The sequence below is a fragment of the Podarcis muralis genome, chromosome 2 (genome assembly GCF_964188315.1).
Source record: "Podarcis muralis chromosome 2, rPodMur119.hap1.1, whole genome shotgun sequence".
Classification (NCBI taxonomy): domain Eukaryota; kingdom Metazoa; phylum Chordata; class Lepidosauria; order Squamata; family Lacertidae; genus Podarcis; species Podarcis muralis.
In genome coordinates, this window is record NC_135656.1 from 8,548,352 (window position 1) to 8,567,494 (window position 19,143).

The window sequence follows — 19,143 nt, forward strand, 5'->3', positions numbered from 1 at the left end:
ACTGGGATGGATGGACTAGTGTAGCTTCTAATCAGTGTGTCCTCCCACCAGCAGTTTTTGGCAGTGACCATCCCAGGCCAAAGTATTTGTGCCGCTTAGCAGATTTCCCCAAACTGCCCCCCCCCATCCCACCCGCAGTTCTCATGGTTTAACTGTTCTAAGTTAAAATCAAAACAGTACTCTAGATGGTGTTAGCAAGGGTCAGCAGGATGCATAAAAATGTTGGTGGACCATTCCATACACAGGAGAACTTGGTACTAGGTTGCAGCAGGGGTGGCTGGCTAGTGTGCTGCTGGGGCCATATGTCAGCTTGGCAGGTTGGAAGTGTCTGCTGCATAGAGAGTGGGGCACAGGGATAGTTACCGTATTTTTTGCTCTATAGGACGCACTTTTTCCCTCCTAAAAAGCAAGGGGAAATGTGTGTGTGTCCTATGGAGCGAATGCAGGGGGGAGGCAGGTGGGAAAAGCCCCCAAGAACCGCACACAAGCTCCGTGCGCTCTTGGGGACTTTTCCCGGAGGAGGGACAAGGGTCTGACTGGCCGCGTCAGTCCCTTCTCCCTCCTCGTAGAAAAGCCCGCAGGAGCCGTGCGCTCCTTAAAGGGTGCGTGGCTCCTGTGGGCTTTTGCGGGAGATGGGGGAATTCTCCCACCTCCCGCAAAAGAAGGAAGAAGGTCTGGGAGAAGCGCACAGGCTGCCTGCAGCCTGTCCGCTGCTCCCAGAGCTGGGAGAGGGGGTCATATTTTTTTCCTTGATTTCCCCCTCTGAAAACTAGGTGCGCCCTATGGTCAGGTGCACCCTATGGAGCGAAAAATACGGTATTTACTGAAAGGCTCTTTGGAATGGATGGGAAAGAAGGGTGGTTGTTTTTTTTAAAAACCAAGATAGTAGTCACAGGTGGTTTGGCAGACTCCAGAACAAACCAGGCCCTCCCCAAACCCAAGCAACAGGGTAGTGTCCCAGTCCTAGGAAGTTGTTCTATCCTGCCATTACAGCTGTGGGGAAAACAGGAGAGAGTCTGAGAAAAAGCTAAGAAGGGAAGTAAGGTGGTGGTGATGAGAGAGGTAGCCTCTGGACTGAGAGGAGAAGTGGGTGTAAAGGGAAGTCGAGGGTGCAAACATATGCTGTTGACTCGGTGAAACCCTAATTTCCCAATCCTCAGCATGAGCCTCGGTGTATGTTTGTGTCTTCTTTGAGTGAGCACCTTGGGGTTCCTAACACGGCTCAACCGCTCTTTCCCCCACAGTATGGGGCTGACGTGAAGGCGTGCGACGCCACTGGGCACACAGCCCTCTTCTACGCCCGCCAATCAGGGAGCCAGGAATGCACTGACATCCTCTTGCAACACGGCTGCCCAAACGAAGGCTACAGCAGCATCGCCACCCCTGGCCTGCGCCGGAAGAGCAGCAGTGCCAGCGTGGGAAGGACCGAGGCGCGGACTGCCCTGGTGTAGCATCCCAGGGGGAGCCTCTTTCCCTATCCCAGTGGTGCAGCAGGGGTCCAGCAACTGATGCCTCTTCTCCCTAGGGAGACCCCACACCCCTCTGGCATCCGGACTACGTGCCAAGGAGCTTGGATCACGAGTTCCCGTCTCGCACAGGATGAGGAGGTGGTGGCCAACCAGAGCTCTGCTCCAATGGCTCTGCTTGGCGCAGGCTGCCGCCGCCACCACCCAAACCACCTCGGCGGCTGGCGACTCTCCTCCCGACTGCCAGGCCTTGAGCTGCTCTGCTGGTCTCCAGGGCAACAGTCATCTCTAAAGGCAGGCCGCCAACGCCTGCGGGGAAGAGAGAGAGCAATGCGCCCCAGCGCTTGGAGTGAAGGAACAGGGCCCAGGATGGCTTTCTCTTCCCAGTTACTGGGGACTTTTAGAAATGGGGAGGGCGGGGGTGGGCAAGTGGTGAGTGGGGGTTTTCCTTTTCTTTCTTTCTGTGTTTGTAACAAGCTTTGAAGGTGGAATGTAAATCAGTGTTATTGGAGTGGTCAGTGACCCAGCCTCACCTAACCAACTCTAAGAGGGCCCAGAAAAGCTTGGCTGTCAGGGAAAAGGTTAAAAAGTGGTCCAGCGAGTCTTATCTTTTGTAAGGCAGTGCGCAGGGGCCTAAGGTTTGAGAGGGGGCCTCCATGCCATTTGCAGAGGGAGAAACCCTTTGGCCTTTCCACATGGCCCTGCCAGGCCTCTCCAAATAGGCCACACACCCTTTCAGTCTTGGCACCTTGATTCCTTCCCCTCTGGGGAGGGGGTGAGAAGGCACTGCTTCAAGCCTTCGCCTTTTCTGCCTTTCAACAAGGTTTCTTTTTGGCCCTAAACCGCCATGTGCACTCCCCCTCCCCAACCCACCATGCACCTGCCACTGATCTGCCCCCTGCTCTCTGCTCATCCCTTCAAATCACTTTCTAGTTCCTTGGGAGAGGCTCCTGCCATCAGCCACCAAAACACTGCCTGCCAGCTCAGGCGTGGCTGTCATTTGCTGTGAGTGCAGCCGGGAGTGTGTGACAAAGGACACCGATAGGAAAGCCCAGGCCTTGGCTTTTAAAACAAGAGTGCTTTTAGAAAGGGTTATTTGTTGAAAACGAAAGAAAAAGGGCCCTTCCTTCCCTCCCCCTGTCACCCAGACGCCACCTCCACTTCCTTCTCTGGCTAGACTACTGCTGTTTTAATTTATTGCTTCGTAAAACTCTTCCCTCTCTCTGGCTGGGCAGCATGTCTGGTGCCAGGGTTCGTCGTCCTCCTGTCCCTTCACTGCAGCAGAGGCACCTGTGTGGTTTGCAATGAGTGGTGTGGCCTCAGGCTTTATTTCAAATCCGTGATGAGGGTCATGGCAATGAATTCCAGGAGGAAGGTGAACAGGCACTGACTCCCCACAGTGGTTGGCTGTGGCTCAGTTCATATCCGGGCTGCTTTGTTCAGGGCTGGAGCTAACGAGTGGGCCAGATGCACAAGCCCACCTCGGCCACATCACAGAGGCGCCAGGCCTTTCTTTGCCCTTCTGAATTGGACCACACTCATGAATGTATTGGCGATTGTGTTGCACGAGGCTTACAGGCCCTGGGTGGAGATGGAAGGACCTGCTGGCAAGGACTAACCTGCTGCCACTGCCTCCTCCCTTGCAGAGTGAAGAAAGCTGGGCCTGGCACAACCAGATGTTGAGAGGGGCTACCTTGCACCTCGGACCCCTGTGCTCCTCCTCCCCCTGCCTTGGAGGACTAGAGCCTGTGGTCATGAGGGGGGCAGGTGGGGTATGGGGGGGCTCTTGAAGACTGAATGTAATTTATGCTGTTGGGCATGGCAGTTCAGCACAAGGTTCTAGGAGAGCCTCTGGTGCAAGCCCTCACAGTGGGATGGGATTATAATACCTCCTGGGGGGAAATGTGAGGTTTGGGGGTGGGGGGAGGGGGACGCAGAAGTGCCAGAGCTGATAGTATTGGCCCTGTGCCGCTGTTGTAATCTCTTGGATTGTAACTTGTAAGTATGTGACAATGTAAGAAGATGTAATAACAAAGACTGGTTATTCCTTCTTGTGACTGTGGTCTGGAGTTGGATTTGCTGCTGGGCGGGGAACAGTTCTTACTCTGTTTCCTTCCTTCCTAGCAGAGATTAAAGCAGGAAAGGACGCCTTTTAAGGCCGCCTTGAATTGCACGGGTGCAGTGGCGTAGCGTGGGGGGTGCAGGGGGGGCCGGCCGCACCGGGCGCAACATCTGGGGTTAGGGCAAATCCACAGGTTAGGGGGCGCAAATCCACGGATTAGGGGGCGCAAATTACTTGCCTTGCCCCGGGTGCTGACAACCCACGCTACGCCACTGCACGGGTGAGTGAGTAGGAAAGTGTTTGTGGCCACGAGCGAGAGAGATTATCAAGGCTGGGTGTCAAGAGGTTGGTGGAGGACCAGCTGCACAGACACTTCAATGCTGCTCTCGCCTTGAGAGGTCTCAGAAGCAGCAAGTAAGTTCACCCTGCCTGGGGAAGCAGGAACAGAACAACACTCCTCTGCACATCACAGCAGGCAGAATGTTTCCCAAACCACACAGGTCTGGTGAACAGGAGGGACTACAAACAAGAGGACTAGCGAGACAGAGAAGGAGAGCGTTTGCTTTGTTTACATACCCCACCCCAGTTAGCTACACTGCTGGATCTGATGCGAGGCCTCACAAAATACTAGCATTAACATGAAATCCTGCTTCTGGTAAGGTTGGAGATTCAGAGATTTTCATGTTGCTTCCTTCCTTGGCCCAGGTGTGCAAATCTGCTGGACTCCGGGTCCACAGGAGCTGCAATAAATGCTGCTCTTCAACCAACTGAGCAACCAAGGTTTTAGGTGCTGCCTACAAACCAGTTTGTTGGAGCAAGTGGTATCACACCTGAACCAGGGATGTTGTCTGAGCTGCAACAAAACATGTGCTGGAACTAACTCTGTCCACACAGCACATTCCAAGTACATGCACCACCCAACAAATCATTCTCATCGTATCAACAAAGCTTCTGCCCATTCTTGTCACAACCACAATCCACTGGTGTAGTAATCTCCAAATGAAGGCAGATCAATTTTTGAGTTATGGAAATTGGCGATCGGCTAGCACAGAGTTTAAAAGGAGGGAAAGTGTAGCCAAGGGAAAAAACCCCACTATTAGTTTGGATAAACATTCCACTGAGCAATACGCCATTGCAGGTCCCAGACTATCCTTGGCCAACTCCCTCCATGCAGGCTTCGTACCTGTGGCTGGGTTTATTACCACCAGCCATTGTACTGCAAGACCTGAAACCACAACTTCTGCAATGCCATCAAGTATCCTACAAAGCCGTGTTGTATCAAACTGACATTATAGAGAAAAATCAGCACACCTCTCTCAAAAGCAAAAGACAAGGTTTATTAACTTTTTAGTACTAGAGTCTTCCAAGCAGAAAGGTACAGATTCTATAGAAACATTAACTCTCCCCGTCATTTAAGTATCAAAATACAGAGTTAAAACTCACTTCAAATGGGTGTCTTTTTTCTCCACAGACTGGCTAGAACACAAAAAATTGTTAAAGGGAAGATGAACTTCAGCAACAGATATTTGAAGTTACTAAAGTGTAAAGGGAAAAGGATTAGTAGTGATCCAGAGGAGTATCCTTCCAGTCCTAAATTTTACTTTCCCGGTTTACCTAGGATGTATACCTCTTGATCCTTACAAGAGAAGGAAACATTGTAGACAGAAACACTAAAAAGATAAATATTTTTCTTTACTACAAAGTACAAAAATACTGAGAACAAACCCCTCTAAACAGCACAGGGGCCAACTAAACTGACCCAACATTTCCCAGCTTGGAGAGTCAGATTTTTAAAAGCCCACTGCTCATAGGTTTTCCTAATGCAAAGATCTAGAAGTCTCATAGCCCTTTCCTAGCAGAAAAATCTGATGCAGAAAGTGTGACAACTCTTAAGTCAGGGATAGGGAACCTGTGGCCTTCCAATTCCCATCAATCCAGCTAGCATGGCCAGTAGTCAGGAAGGAAGGAAGGATGGAAGCTAGGGGCAGGAGGACCACTGGTTAGCCACCTCTGCTCTAAATCAATAGCACTCCCTTTAGAACAATACACTTAAGAGATATCAACGGAGCTTTAAGAATACCACTGACACAGTCAAAACTAGCTTAAAAGGAACTGCAACCATGAAAACCCCGTTGAATGTCTAGAAATCCACACCCACAACAGGGCTGTAACTATTGCAAAATCCATTTGCTTCAGCAAAACTTAGATTGCTGGCTAGTCTTCTCACTTCCTGGCTAGTCGGTCTCCCCGACAACAAGCAAGCCAAGTGTTTCAAACCAGTACACGAGAAATGAGGTTAAGATTACTTCCCCTTCCACAATCGAATATTAGTTCCCTCTTTGGTAACAACAGAGTTAGGAGCACCATCCTGGGAATTATTTCATTCTTTGTAGTCCAGCGGAATGAAGCACCTGGAGAAACACGCTTTCCCCTAATTTTACGGAGGAACAGAGAAGCTCTCAAGAGGGTGTCCTCAAGAACCAAGGCTGATCAGCTAAGAGCAAAATAACACAAGCTGGATGCTGGCAGCGTGAAGGGGGTGGGGGGGACTAAGCAGAGTCTGTTCTGAAACAAGAGCCGATGCGTCGTCCAGCTATTCATGTAATCGTGTGGGAGAAGTGCTGCGTGCAGAGACATTCATAGCTTCCGTTTCACCAAGAACTACAACAACCCCTCTCTGCCCTCCAACAATACAAAAGCAAAGTCCCATTGTCCTGAGGTTATACAGTAGTCGAAACCAAGCTGCTAGGATCACTGAAGTACATTAGCTGACTCAAACTCTTCTTCTCTTGAGCTACACCTACCCTAGTTGGTGGTGTGGGTACAGGCCGAGAACTGCCTTGGGTATAGGTGATATTCGCACCACAGTCAACGTAATGATGAGTCTCCAGGGAACTCTGAGTTATGTGGCCAATGTAGGAGATCTTCACTGAAGTCCTGAGAGGCAGAAGCAAAGAGAAGGAATCACGGCGGGGGAGAGAAAGGCTGCACCCCTTTCTACTATGCTAAAAATGCAGTCATTCAAAGAAGCCCTGAGGCAAACATTCTCCCCACTCCTCCCCCAATCTGTTCTGGGGATTTGTGTGATTTATTCTGGTCGCAGAGTTGAGCTTTCAAGATTTGGACTGACCCAGCAGATAATTTTTTATTTTATTTCTCACAAAACTATACGGTGGTACCTCGGGTTAAGAACTTAATCTGTTCTGGAGGTCCGTTCTTAACCTGAAGCACCACTTTAGCTAATGGGGCCTGCCGTTGCGCAATTTCTGTTCTCATCCTGAAGCAAAGTTCTTAACCCGAGGTACTATTTCTGGGTTAGCGGAGTCTGTAACCTGAAGCGTCTATAACCCAAGGTACACTGTACTTCCTTGCAACCCACACATTTACTGGGAGTCCAATGGTCCTACAGGTCAGTGTCTAGTTAAGAATTCACACTTTATCGACTGATGTCAAATTTACTTCTAGCAGAGGCAAAGCAGAATATAAGAGCAGCATACCTCATGAAAATCACCATGTTGTGCACTCTGATCTTGGGTAAAGTGCAAAAGAAACTGGAAGAGACCAAGACAAAGAAATAAATTGGCAAGAGACTTGAACAATTAAAAGGAAACACACAAAAAGTGAAGTCTTGTCATGTTAATCATATTGACAAATTACCATCTCACGACAAGTGTTTAATGAAGTGCAGTGCTCTTCAAGCTTTGATAACATTTTGATGCCTTTTTAATCTTTATTTGGGAGCTATCTGCACTTTCTAGCTTGAACAGCCTTGTGAGGCAGGTTATAAAGAGCTTGAGCTAGCCCAACCATCCAGTGGGGATTCAAACCTGGGTCTCTTTTGTCCTAGCCCAACACTCTAACCACTATACCACACTGGTGTGAGATAGCTGGGCCTGCAGCAAAGTAGCAAGAAGGAGGAAGGGAAACCTAGGAACCAGGAGAGAGCAGTGGCATAGAAGAACCAAGACACTACACTCACTCACTCAGTCAGTCACTTGAGGCTTCTTGGTTTGTGGCGGGAGCATGCAATAAAAGCTATCGTAAGTTTGGCTGGGAGGGGCATGATTCTCCACATCTTGAGAGGCAATGCTACAATGCAATTGCAAGATATTGCTGAGAGACCATTTCCAAAGCTTGTGCACAGCTTATGCTTATCCACTGGCTCTATTGTGCAGTTGCTCCAGCAGGCATAAGACAACTAACTACCCGAGGGAACCAAAAGCTCTCTAGAAAAGTGGAGGTGGGTGGAGAGAGGTGGCAGCTACTCTGGGGTAAGTGCTGCAGAGCCTAGCTGAGGTTCAAACACAGATAAGCAAAAACCAAGTCCTTACTATACATAAGAAGATGGTCCGCCCATTTCAGCCTTCACTGTGAAGTTCACCTGGAAAAACAGGGCACAAGCAAAGCCGCATTAGTTTAAGAGGCTGCATCTCCTCTCTCCCCACCATAAAGGCAAGACCCCTATTGCTTTTCCAGACTGCAGTACCAGCTGATCACTCAGTGCCTGGATACGGGTGACGTTGTTGATCTGCCGAGTCCCAACCACAGTATTCATGTACTGCACCTGGCTGGCCAAGCTGGTTACTGCTACAGAGTAGAAATTGGAGTTTCTGATCCGGAGAGTTGCCTATAAAGTAGGGCAGAGGAAAAGAAAGCCAATAAGATTCTTAGCACCGATCCAGGAAACTACAGCTGCATTAAGTAATATATAGACACACTTGGGTATTACCGTGATGGCAAGGACCACAAGGGAGTTTTTCTCGTCAAACCAGACCGTGACCACTTTGATGCCATTGTCATCCACAAGGACTGAGTGAGGAAAGAGAAAGAAGACCACCAGCCCTGACACCAGGAGGCAGAGCAGCACCGACACCAAAACATAGAGTTTCCTGCAGAGGACAAGAGCAACAGTTAGCCAGCTTCCCTTCCTGGGCTCAGCTCCTGCTAACAGATCCACACTTTATATGCATAAGAACATAAGAAGGACCTAGCTAGATCAGGCCAAAGGCTTCCTGTTCTTACACTGGTCAACCAGATGCCTACAGGAAGCACATCAGCTAGCAGGGCCTGAGGGTAACAGCACTCTCCTTGTGATTCCCATGAAAAATTAGAATATGATGGAAAAATTCATTTATTTCAGTAATTCAACTTAAAGGGTGAAACTAATATATGAGACAGACTCATGACATGCAAAGCAAAACATGTCAAGCCTTTATTTGTTATAATTGTGATGATTATGGCATACAGCTGATGAAAACCCCAAATTAACAATCTCAGAAAATTAGAATATTGTGAAAAGGTGCAATAGCTATTCAATCCATAACAACTGCAATGGGTTCCTGAGCCTTTAAATGGTCTCCCAGTCTGGCTCAGTAGGAAGCACAATCATGGGGATGGCTGCTGACCTGACAGTTGTGCAGAAAGCCAACATTGAGACCCTCCATAAGGAGGGAAAGCCTCAAAAGGTAATTGCAGAAGAAGTTGGATGTTCCCAAAGTGCTGTATCGAAGCACATTAATGAAAAGTTATGCGGAAGGGGAAAGTGTGGAAGGAAAAGGTGCACAAGCAGCAGGGATGACCGCAGCCTGGAGAGGATGGTTAGGAAAAGACCATTCAAATGTGCTTGGGACATTCACAAGGAGTGGACTGAGGCTGGAGTTAGTGCATCAAGAGCCACCACACAGAGACGGATCCTGGAGATGGGCTTCAAATGTCATATTCCTCTTGTCAAGCCGCTCCTGAACAAGAAACAACATCAGAAGCGTCTTACCTGGGCTAAAGAAAAAAAGGACTGGTCTGTTGCTCAGTGGTCCTAAGTCCTCTTTTCTGATGAGAGCAACTTTTGCATCTCATTTGGAAACCAAGGACCCAGAGAAGAAGAATGGGGAGGTACACAATGCCAGATGCTTGAAGTCCAGTGTGAAGTTTCCACAGTCTGTGTTGATTTGGGGAGCCATGTCACCAGCTGGTGTTGGTCCACTGTGCTTCATTAAGTCCAGGGTCAACTCAGCCATCTACCAGGAGATTTTGGAGCACTTCATGCTTCCTTCCAACAGACAAGCTTTATGGGGATGCTGACTTCATTTTCCAGCAGGACTTTGGCACCTGCCCACACTGCCAAAAGTACCAAAACCTGGTTCAATGCCCATAGGATTACTGTGCTTGATTGGCCAGCAAACTCGCCTGACCTGAACCCCATAGAGAATCTATGGGGCATTGCCAAGTGAAAGATGAGAGACATGAGACCAAGCAATGCAGAAGAGCTGAAGGCTGCTATTGAAGCATCCTGGTCTTCCATAATACCCTCAGCAGTGCCACAGGCTGATAGCATCCATGCCACGCCGCATTGAGGAAGTAATTGATGCAAAAGGGGCCCAAACCAAGTACTGAGTACATATGTATGCTTCTACTTCCCAGAGGTCCAATATTGCTCTATTTGCAATCCTTGTTTTGCTGATTTCATTTAATATTCTAATTTTCTGAGGTTGTTAATTTGGGGTTTTCATCAGCTGTATGCCATAATCATCACAATTATAACAAATAAAGGCTTGACATATCTTGCTTTGCATGTCATGAGTGTATCTCATATATTAGTTTCACCTTTTAAGTTGAATTACTGAAATAAATGAACTTTTCCACCATATTCTAATTTTTCGAGTTTCACCTGTAGTGAACACACCAAAGCACATCTCCATTTTGCAAAGGAAGTGCAAGGCACTGGACTAGGCAGTCATATTTAATCCATCAGTTCAACTCCACACAAAGTCCTATCATTGCAAAATTCTCCCCTTGCCCTCCAAATCAGAAATAATAATTTAACTCTTCATTATACAAAAGCTCCTCAAAACATCCTTAAGATGCACCTCAGTATCTCTGGGGGCAGGCAACAGATAATGCACACTTTTTTTTGTTCAGGATATGCATCAAGCCAGGCAGCAAAACAAAGCACTACAGCTTTCCAGCACAAAGCCTGAAACAGGAAATTACGATGCTCAGACAATGCCATCTTTGGGCTCACCCCAACAAGGCAGAGAGAGGCCATGTACAAAGCTGGCTGCAATCTGAAGCACAACATTAGGATTTCACCCACAAGGCCTACAAGTCACTGTCTCCCTCTCCTTCCCTTCAAAGTCCAGCCACTGTGGTCAAAATGGCTGTTAAAGCCGAGAATGAATTTGTAAACAGGACTTCCAGAGTTTATTTTTACAGGGGAAACACAACTTGGCCAAGAACAGTTTCAAGACTAAACATCTGCTCTCCCCATGAGTGGGTGCACATGTGCAAACATCTGCTGACCAAGGAAAACACTTCCAAGGAAGCAAACTCTTCTTCATGAAAGCTTCTGCCGCAATGCACCTGTCAGTCTTTAAAGTATTTAAAGACTCCTTTTGGTGGTTTGAAGGCCTTTCCACACATGGAACTTAGAGCAGTTATTTCTCTAGTTCTATAAAAAACTACAGTAGCAAATCTGTGGTTTGCTCTCCCTGTATCCCCAAGCTTATGGAAGAGAGGTTTGATGGCTATGTAAACCTTTATGTGTGGGAAAGCCTTCAATATGAGAAGTTCTGCTTTGCTTCCACAACATATGTTTAAAGTGCATTCAGTGTACATGACTCCTCCCCAACAAATCCAGGGAACTGTAGTTCCCCCATCACAGACCTACAGTTCCACTGCTCTTACAACTAGTTTCCATGATCCTTTGGGGGGAAGCCATGTGCTTTAAATGTGTGTTTGGTGTGCTTTAAATGTATGGTGTGCATCTGCTAACACATTCAGCAAACTTGTTAAGACACCTGCCTTGCTAAACACCAGAAATACTGGAATTCACTTTGTAGAATGGGAACAAACTGAGTTGCATTTTTTTTATAGGCTCTGATTTATTCAGTAAACATTTCAGGTTACAATCAAGAAGTAGTCAAGGCATTTTGTAGATTAGAGTCGTTGGGCAGAAAGCAAACTGGACGCGGAGGTGAGATATCTCCTTTCAGCAGGATATTAATTCACTTCCATGTCAATTAGAACATAAAGGCAGCAAGAGGAGTTAGAGACTTCATTTGTACTTACGTCCTTTGAGGTTTTAACCTCTGGTCATGGTATGGTATTAGAGCTACCAATTCGTTGACTTGCTCTAGAAGAAGAAAGCAAGAAGTAATTGCCAATGCTAGACGCTCTCAAGTCTTACAGGCTTGTTTTCAATGCACAAATATGTGAAAACTGTGAAATCTGGGTTTCCATATGAAAAAGTCCTAAATACTTGAATTTCCTGTGAATTATCAACAGGACTGAGAAGTGAACAACTCTACAAGGACAGGTGGGATGGGGTAGGTGTTACCTAAGCCGTTTAAAAAAACAGGAGGATGTGATAACTCATACACAGCAAAACAACAGACTGGTTTCAAGTCCACCTTGGGAACCTTTAGTTTAAGTAAAATAAACAAACAAAATTGGGAAGGGGAACCTGAGGCCCTCCAGATATTATTGGACTACCACTCCCATCCCCTGTGGCCATTGGCCAGGCTTGTTGGGGCTGAGAGTTTGAATCCAACAATATCTAGAAGGCAACAGGTTCTTCACCCCTGCATAGGGTAGAAATAGAAATAAATGTAACTTGAACAAAATTATACACTTGTGGCAGACATGAGTCTAGAATCACGACTGTGCCGCTGATCTAGAGGTGCTACCTAGCACTCCACAGAATCTGCCAAGTTTGCCACACCAGAGGCAGGCAACATCAGGTCTGCAGAGTGAGATTCAGTCTGTCCATGCTCACCTCTGAGAAACGAGGTGCACACCACGTCAGCATGTGACTGTTATTTATAAAGGACATAAACTACAAGTGGCAGGGAAATCACAAGGTTGGGGGGGGGGGAGCAGGGAAGATCCCACGGGATGAAACATGCTTTCAAAACCAATGGGAGCTGAAGCTTGTTATGGAGTCCACTGACAACAGCAGATTGCAAAAATGTATAGCAGCAAGGGGCCTGAAGGAAGCCCAGCCCAAGTCCTATGTTGGGGGTAGGATTCTCTGGCTTCCAACAGCCCTCACTTATTAGGCATGACTGGTGTGCAACAAAAGCAAGTTGTGTGAATACCATGCCAGAGATTCCTGCAGGACAAGGGATTGGTTTGCTCCACACAAATCCAGATAGATCAAAGTAGTAAGCCACAACATGCACAGGGGAAGCTCTCCAGGCCACTGGCCGGCCTGACCCAAGAGGAACTTCTCAAATACAGTTATTGCACAGCCCAAGGTGAGATAATAGGAAATGCTAGAAGACAGGATTTGCAGGAGTAGGAAAAGGCACTTTAGGATGCCCTTAAGCTATGGCCTAGTAGTGCAAAAAGGTCACCGTCCTCTGGAAGTGAGATAGCAGGCTAAGGTATACAGAGCCAGAATTACCTGTTGGGATGCAGCCAGTGCCTTGGCAGGAGGGGCAGGTGATGCTGTCTCGCCCAGTGAATTCAACATATGGAAACCTAGCAATGTCTTCCTCCCGATCCTTGTTGTCTAGCAAATCGTTGTCCTCTTCTCTCTGTTGTCGCCTGGAAGAGTAGGAGCTGGTGCCGACAGACTGCAAAGACCCCATTGCACCAGGTTTTTTCGGGAAGGAGGGGGTTCCTAACGTGTCCTGAAATGGTGAAGGAGAGGACAAATGTTGACATAAAAAGCAGTATCTCTCCCACCCCAGGTTAATCTGCTTCAGAAAGGGACACCATCAGTGTCACATGTAATCCAAAAGAAAAGGTTAGAATTCTGCACCAAGATGGTGATGGGGAAATGAATGAATTCTGCAACCTGTATACAATCTATATTTTTGCACTGTTTCCCTTCACGTTTACACCATGTATTATGGCTGTGCTAAAATTCAGCTTGCTTTGCCCAGGCATAAGAAAGCAGAGAGAGAGAGAGAGAGAGAGAGAGAGAGAGAGAGAGAGGAGTGACAACCAAGTATCCTGTTTGATATTTAATTAATATGAGCAGGGTGCTAGCTCTTGAAATGTTTTAAGTTAACTGCCTTTTTTAAATTTGAAGTTAGGCTGCCTTGAGAAGGGTTTGCCCTAAAAAGACAGCCTAGAAATCATTAAAAGAAGATACAGTACTCGGAAACCAAAATTTATTGTCCAGTTCTACTTCCTGCACTTTATCTGGATCCCAAACAGCTTGCAGCATATAAACAGTTGCAGCACCTTTGTCTCCCTCTTGCTAATGCAATCACAATAGGAAAAAACAGCAAATGACGCTGTTTTCTCTGCACATGAATATATAGGTATACTGTATCATACAGATTCATATGTTTGGCCTGCCGCTGGTGGGGCTATGTTCCCGGGCAAGAAAAGGTATACTGTACACCTAGGAAGTGCTTGTGGATCCAGCATCATCCTTTGAAGTAAGTCTGGAAACTGCCATTGCTCCAGAATGCAGCAGCCAGACTGTTGCCTGCTGCAAGATGTTTTGGATTTCCATACAGCGTTGTTCCAGCTTCACTGAGTCCCTGTTTGTGTGAGTCTTAACTTTCAAAGCCCTAAAGAGTCTGGGACCAAGATTCTTCAGGAACTGCCTCCTTCGATATAAACTTGGTCGTGTGTACCATTCAAGAATTGCAGGTCTGCTGCCTGAACCCCTGTCATCTAAAGCAGGCATGGGAAAATCTGTGGCCCTCTGATATTGTCAGACTCAAACTCCCATCAGCCACAGCCAGCACAGCCAATGATCATGGGACTTAGTCCAGCAACATGGGTGTGGGAGGGCGGGCACAAGTTCCTCACCCCTCACCTGAAGTAAGGCATGCACGAGACTTTCCCCAAGTGTAACATTTAAACTATGGAACGCCCAGGGCACCGCTCACTTTGAGTCAAGCAGTTAAGGTTTGGATTTGTAAAAGAAGAATGTGGACAAGATTAACAACATTTTCTGATCAGCTGATGGTTTTTTTTGTGGTATTCAGGGTGGATAAAAATCAATGACTTAAAAAAAAAAAAGGATTTTTTGATTTAAAAAATCGCCCACTGGGTTCCAACAACTGCACTGACACTTAACTGTACAGAATATACACAGGGCGATAGGGTAGAAATAGTAACTGGGATCTATAAGTCCTTGAAGTGCTTGCCAGTCAACTACTAAGAGTTCACTGGTTCCTGGCCCTTCTTCCCAGGACTTGCCTGACATTGTCTAAACAATAAAGTCTCTAACCACAGTAGTTAACAAATATGGATACATATGCTATAATGTTATTTTTTTAGTTAAATAAATTATTTAAATTGTTATTAAGGAAATGATTATTTTTCTCCTTCGAATAAAGTATAGCAGAAAAGTTGTCTAAATATAAAAAGTTAACTTATTAAACCTCACAATAATTTCATAATTATGTCTATGTATTTCTAATAGTATAACCAAATCAGTAATTTTTTTATATAACTGTAAAAACTTCACTAAAAATTTATTAATCCAAAATCAAAACCTTCATCTGGTTGTAAATATTAAGATTATAGCAGCAAGAATGAGTCTTTATGTAGAATCTGATTTAAATCAAGTCTTACTGACTAGTGATTTAAATCTATTTGATTTAAATCAAATCCACCCCAGTGGTATTGTTCTTAAAATGTGTTGTGGTCAGACATCTTAAGAGCCACCCAGAGACAAGACAGGGAAACATGTTTTAATAAATAAAACAAACAAGAACTAAGCTCTAGTTGTGGACATAACCTTAAAAGAAGCATACCCATGTCTAAAAAACAATAGCGCTATTTTTTGGATAGATAAAGAGAATGCGCACTGGTTAGGAGATGTTGGAAGAACAAACTTAAAACACATAACACAAAGAAAAACACGTAAAATCAAGACCAGCCCCTTCACCACTCAAGATGGGCAAAAAAGGAGCAAGACCAGAAACACTCATAACAGTATCTAATTAGACTTCTCCTAGAAAGTGAGGAAATCCAAGTTCCCTAAGCACAAGCCACACCCCCTTCCCTCCACTTAAACCCATTGCTTCTTCTTACCCCCACCCACCCACAAAGTAGCTTTGCTCAAGAGCATCTCTCTCATGGCCCTGACCCATTTCTCCCACAGGGCCTCCCACCCCATTTCTCTACAAGTAGCTCCCCTCCCCACCTACCCCAAGACAAAAACATTATTTACTAGCAAGATGAATGTCATTAGGACAATGTGTGACTGTAGGGATGACTGCAATAGTGTCATTGTGGGTCAGGCCTTTCAGCAGCAGGAATGAAAGGCCTTGATCACACTGTAACACTGCCCTTCCTCCCATATACTGTACAGCATTTTATATCCCCCAACAAAGATGGGATTATTCATCATTATTTTACATGGGGGAGAGAGGGGGAGAGATTTATACAAGGGAGCATTCGGGGACACCACTGGGATAGGCCCTAAGACTTGGGCTACACTGGTGTATGACAGAGTATTGAGAGAAAATGTTAAGGACAGTCCTTTTTCACAGATTAAGTTCATGTTTTCAAATTCCTGTTAATTCAAGTAGGATACCTGGCCATTTTAAAAGGCCCTCAAGCGCACCTTACAAAACTTAAAAATTAACAGAACCAACCAACCAAAACAAGAAAATGTGTAGGGCACCTCCAGGCTATGTTTTTTGTTTGTTTGGGGGCGTGTTCTGCAATATGTCACTGCAGCAGTAACAGAACATTAGTACAGTGGTACCTTGGTTTACGAACTTAATCTGTTCCGGAAGTCCGTTCTTAAACCAAGCCGTACTTTCCCATAGAAGCGGGGGACTCAATTTACAAATGGAACACACTCAACAGGAAGCGGAACATGTTCTGCTTCCAAGGCAAAGTTCACAAACCAAAACACCTCCTTCCGGGTTTGCAGCGTTCTTAATCTAATTTGTTCATAAACTAAGCTGTTCTTAAACCAAGGTACCACTGTAGTGGGTTTAAATTGGACAATCCACCCATCATTCCGCTTTGTAAGTTGTTCTGTGATGCTTCCCCAGTGCTACTGCATTGCTGCCATTTGGAGAGGCACTCTTGAACTATAAGGTAACAAGAGTGAGGGGGGGGGGGGAAGCCAGGACATTTATGGCATAAAAACTTACAGAATTTCAGGAGGAAGTTAAAGGACATGAACTGGCAGGAAACCAAGTTGTATGCCCAAAACTTTTGCACGTGCAAAAAGTACCAGAAAAACAGATCACATAACCACCTTGATACCATCATGAGCACAGATCATGAATGCAAACTAAAAAGGGCATCTGGAAGGGGCCATAATCAAACGCAACAGCATCTCAGCAATTTAAACGCTTTATAAGCAGCACAAACAGAAGTCAGGGAGCGAGCTATCCACACCTAAGGCATGACAAAACAACACAGCCTTTACAAGTCGTGGAAATACAGGTGGTGGTGGTGGGGCAAACAAATATTCAAGAGAGACTTCCACAAAAGAAGACCTTGTCCTATGTGGACTCCAGCCACACCTCTCATGGTCGCTAAACAGAGAGCCACCTCCACTGGGGACCACAATAGACAGGCAGGATCATACAGGAGGAGCTAGTTCTTAGAATTCCCATGCCCAACTATTCAGTACAATCCCACACACAAATTTAAAGTTGGAGGCACACGTCATTCTTCAACCTGAAAATGGCTATTCTGACGGCAGCTGATTTTTTTCTATAGGATGAGTGCACATTCACCTTTCTACAAGGACCGCTCACTTCATGCTTGCCTCCACCTTACAGTCAAGAGGCACTCAAAAGTGCAACTCTATATGTATTGGGGTAACCGAACGATGCCATCACACAACCCCATGCAGAGAGGTGGCAGGATTATCCTCTCACCCCTGGCAAAGAGACTAACTGAAAGGAGGCAAGACCCATATAGTGAATCATGCATTGCAGAGACACAACAGACGGCCTCTTTCGTGGATGCGCACAAACTTTACTTCTCATGGCACACAAGCAGTTTTCTCACAACGTGTGGCTTTTGAATTACTAAAACAGATAGCAAGACTACCATAAATGAGATACTTCACCTGGCGGGTTGACAGCCAAAACTGGGGAACAGAAACATGTTGGATAGGCTGTGCAAAGGCAGGACCACCCTTTAATTTCTTTTTTAAAGGGGGGTGTCAGTTTCAAACAATGAGATGTAGGAGGAGAAAGAGGGTGGGGAGAGAAGACAAAGGTAGAAAGATGGCCATACAGCGGCACCTCAGGTTAAGTACTTAATTCGTTCCAGAGGTCCGTACTTAACCTGAAACTGTTCTTAACCTGAAGCACCACTTTAGCTAATGGCTGCTACTGCGCCGCCGGAGCACGATTTCTGTTCTCATCCTGAAGCAAAGTTCTTAACCTGAAGCACTATTTCTGGGTTAGCGGAGTCTGTAAGCTGAAGCGTATGTAACCTGAAGCATATATAACCCGAGGTACCACTGTATATAGAATCATAAGGGACCACAAGGGTCAATCTAGTCCAACCCCTTGAAATGCAGGAATCTTTTGCCCCGACGTGGGGCTTGAACCATGACCCTGAGATTAAGATTCGTGAGTTCCACCGACAGAGCTACTCCTAAAAAATAATAATTGAGGCCAGTCTCACATAGCAGGCAAGGTTAAAAGACTATTGGGACAGATACCAGAAGAAAGGCAGCGGGGTGGAAGGGTTAGGAGTGTCAAACTAGGGCTCAAGGGCTATTTTAATATTCTTTTGGAAGCCGCCCAGAGTGGCTGGGGAAGCCCAGCCAGATGGGCGGGGTATAAATAATAAATTATTATTATTATTATTATTATTGGCCGGCCAGCCCCACCCGCCACTGCCCCTCTCTAAGCAAAGCCTACCTCACAAGGGTGTTGTGGGAATAAAATAAAAAGACGTGAGAAGGGGGGGGGGGGGAGCGCCGGCCACGCCACCACCTTGAAGGAAAAGGAGAGGTATTTATTTATTTCATCAAACTTACACACCGCCTGACTGCGAAACGACGACCCCAAAGCAGCTTACGAAAGATAAAACAGTGAAATGGAGAGAGAGAGAGAGAGAGAGAAATACAAAAGTTAAAACGCTATTAAACCCTATTAAAAACCACCTCAGCTTTCTAAGCATCTGGGGGGAGGCTGGTGTCGTAGAAACAGCAGGTGCTGAAAAGGGGTCTGGAAACCGCTTCGCCTCAGCTGAGGAAAACCCCGACCCGCTTCGGGCCACCCTCCCTTCCCTCTCCCGCGTCACACGTTCACACGTTCACCCTCCCACCGCCCTACGCAGAGTCACCTCCGGGCTGAAAAGCTCCCCAGCTCCGGCCTCACCGGCGGCTCCTCGCCATCTGCTGAAGCCGCTTAGCGTCGCTACGACACCCAGCAGCGTCACAACGAGGGAGGGGGCGGTGCCGAGAGGAAGCCACGCCCCCACCCGGAGCCGCAAGACGCAACAGAAGAAGTTTTCAAGCCCGCCCCATATAAGGAGCCGCTCACCTCCCCGTGCGCAGGCGCGGCATACGGGCGTGAGACGGCAGCGCGCGTGCGCAGTCCCAGCACCGGCGTCAGCCCGTATCACGAGGAGTAGGCGTAGCTGCAACGACGCGCTGAGACGCCGAAGCCTCGGCCCCCCACAAGGGAGCGCTGTTGGTTTCACTGCGCATGTGCGAAC

The 19,143-nt window shown here is 46.7% G+C and overlaps 2 protein-coding genes across 7 annotated transcripts in view; one reads left to right on the forward strand and one right to left on the reverse strand.

The window, feature by feature from the left end:
• AGAP2 (ArfGAP with GTPase domain, ankyrin repeat and PH domain 2) overlaps window positions 1-3,364 on the forward strand; it is a 119,296-nt gene extending 115,932 nt beyond the window's left edge. For all 4 annotated transcript variants that reach the window (XM_028721515.2, XM_028721517.2, XM_028721513.2 and 1 more), the window contains one exon: window positions 1,245-3,364. In XM_028721515.2, the coding sequence (XP_028577348.2) occupies window positions 1,245-1,451 (207 nt within the window). In that variant the 3' untranslated portion in view covers window positions 1,452-3,364. The remainder of the gene's footprint in view (window positions 1-1,244) is intronic.
• Window positions 3,365-4,844: 1,480 nt separating this feature from the next.
• Window positions 4,845-18,915, reverse strand: TMEM106C (transmembrane protein 106C). Of its 3 annotated transcripts, none has more exons than XM_028721518.2 (8): window positions 18,769-18,915; window positions 12,929-13,157; window positions 11,593-11,656; window positions 8,258-8,417; window positions 8,015-8,155; window positions 7,860-7,909; window positions 7,026-7,079; window positions 4,845-6,465 (listed from the first exon to the last, which is right to left on the reverse strand). In XM_028721518.2, exons 2-8 carry the CDS (start codon window positions 13,113-13,115, stop codon window positions 6,249-6,251), a joined length of 873 nt encoding a protein of 290 aa, XP_028577351.2. In that variant the 5' UTR covers window positions 13,116-13,157; window positions 18,769-18,915; the 3' UTR covers window positions 4,845-6,248. The 3 variants fall into 3 exon arrangements, with proteins under 3 accessions (XP_028577351.2, XP_028577354.2, XP_077779960.1); XM_028721521.2 differs by having other exon boundaries at window positions 18,804-18,828; XM_077923834.1 differs by lacking the exon at window positions 18,769-18,915 and adding an exon at window positions 18,461-18,526.
• Between the last annotated feature and the right edge of the window lie 228 nt (window positions 18,916-19,143).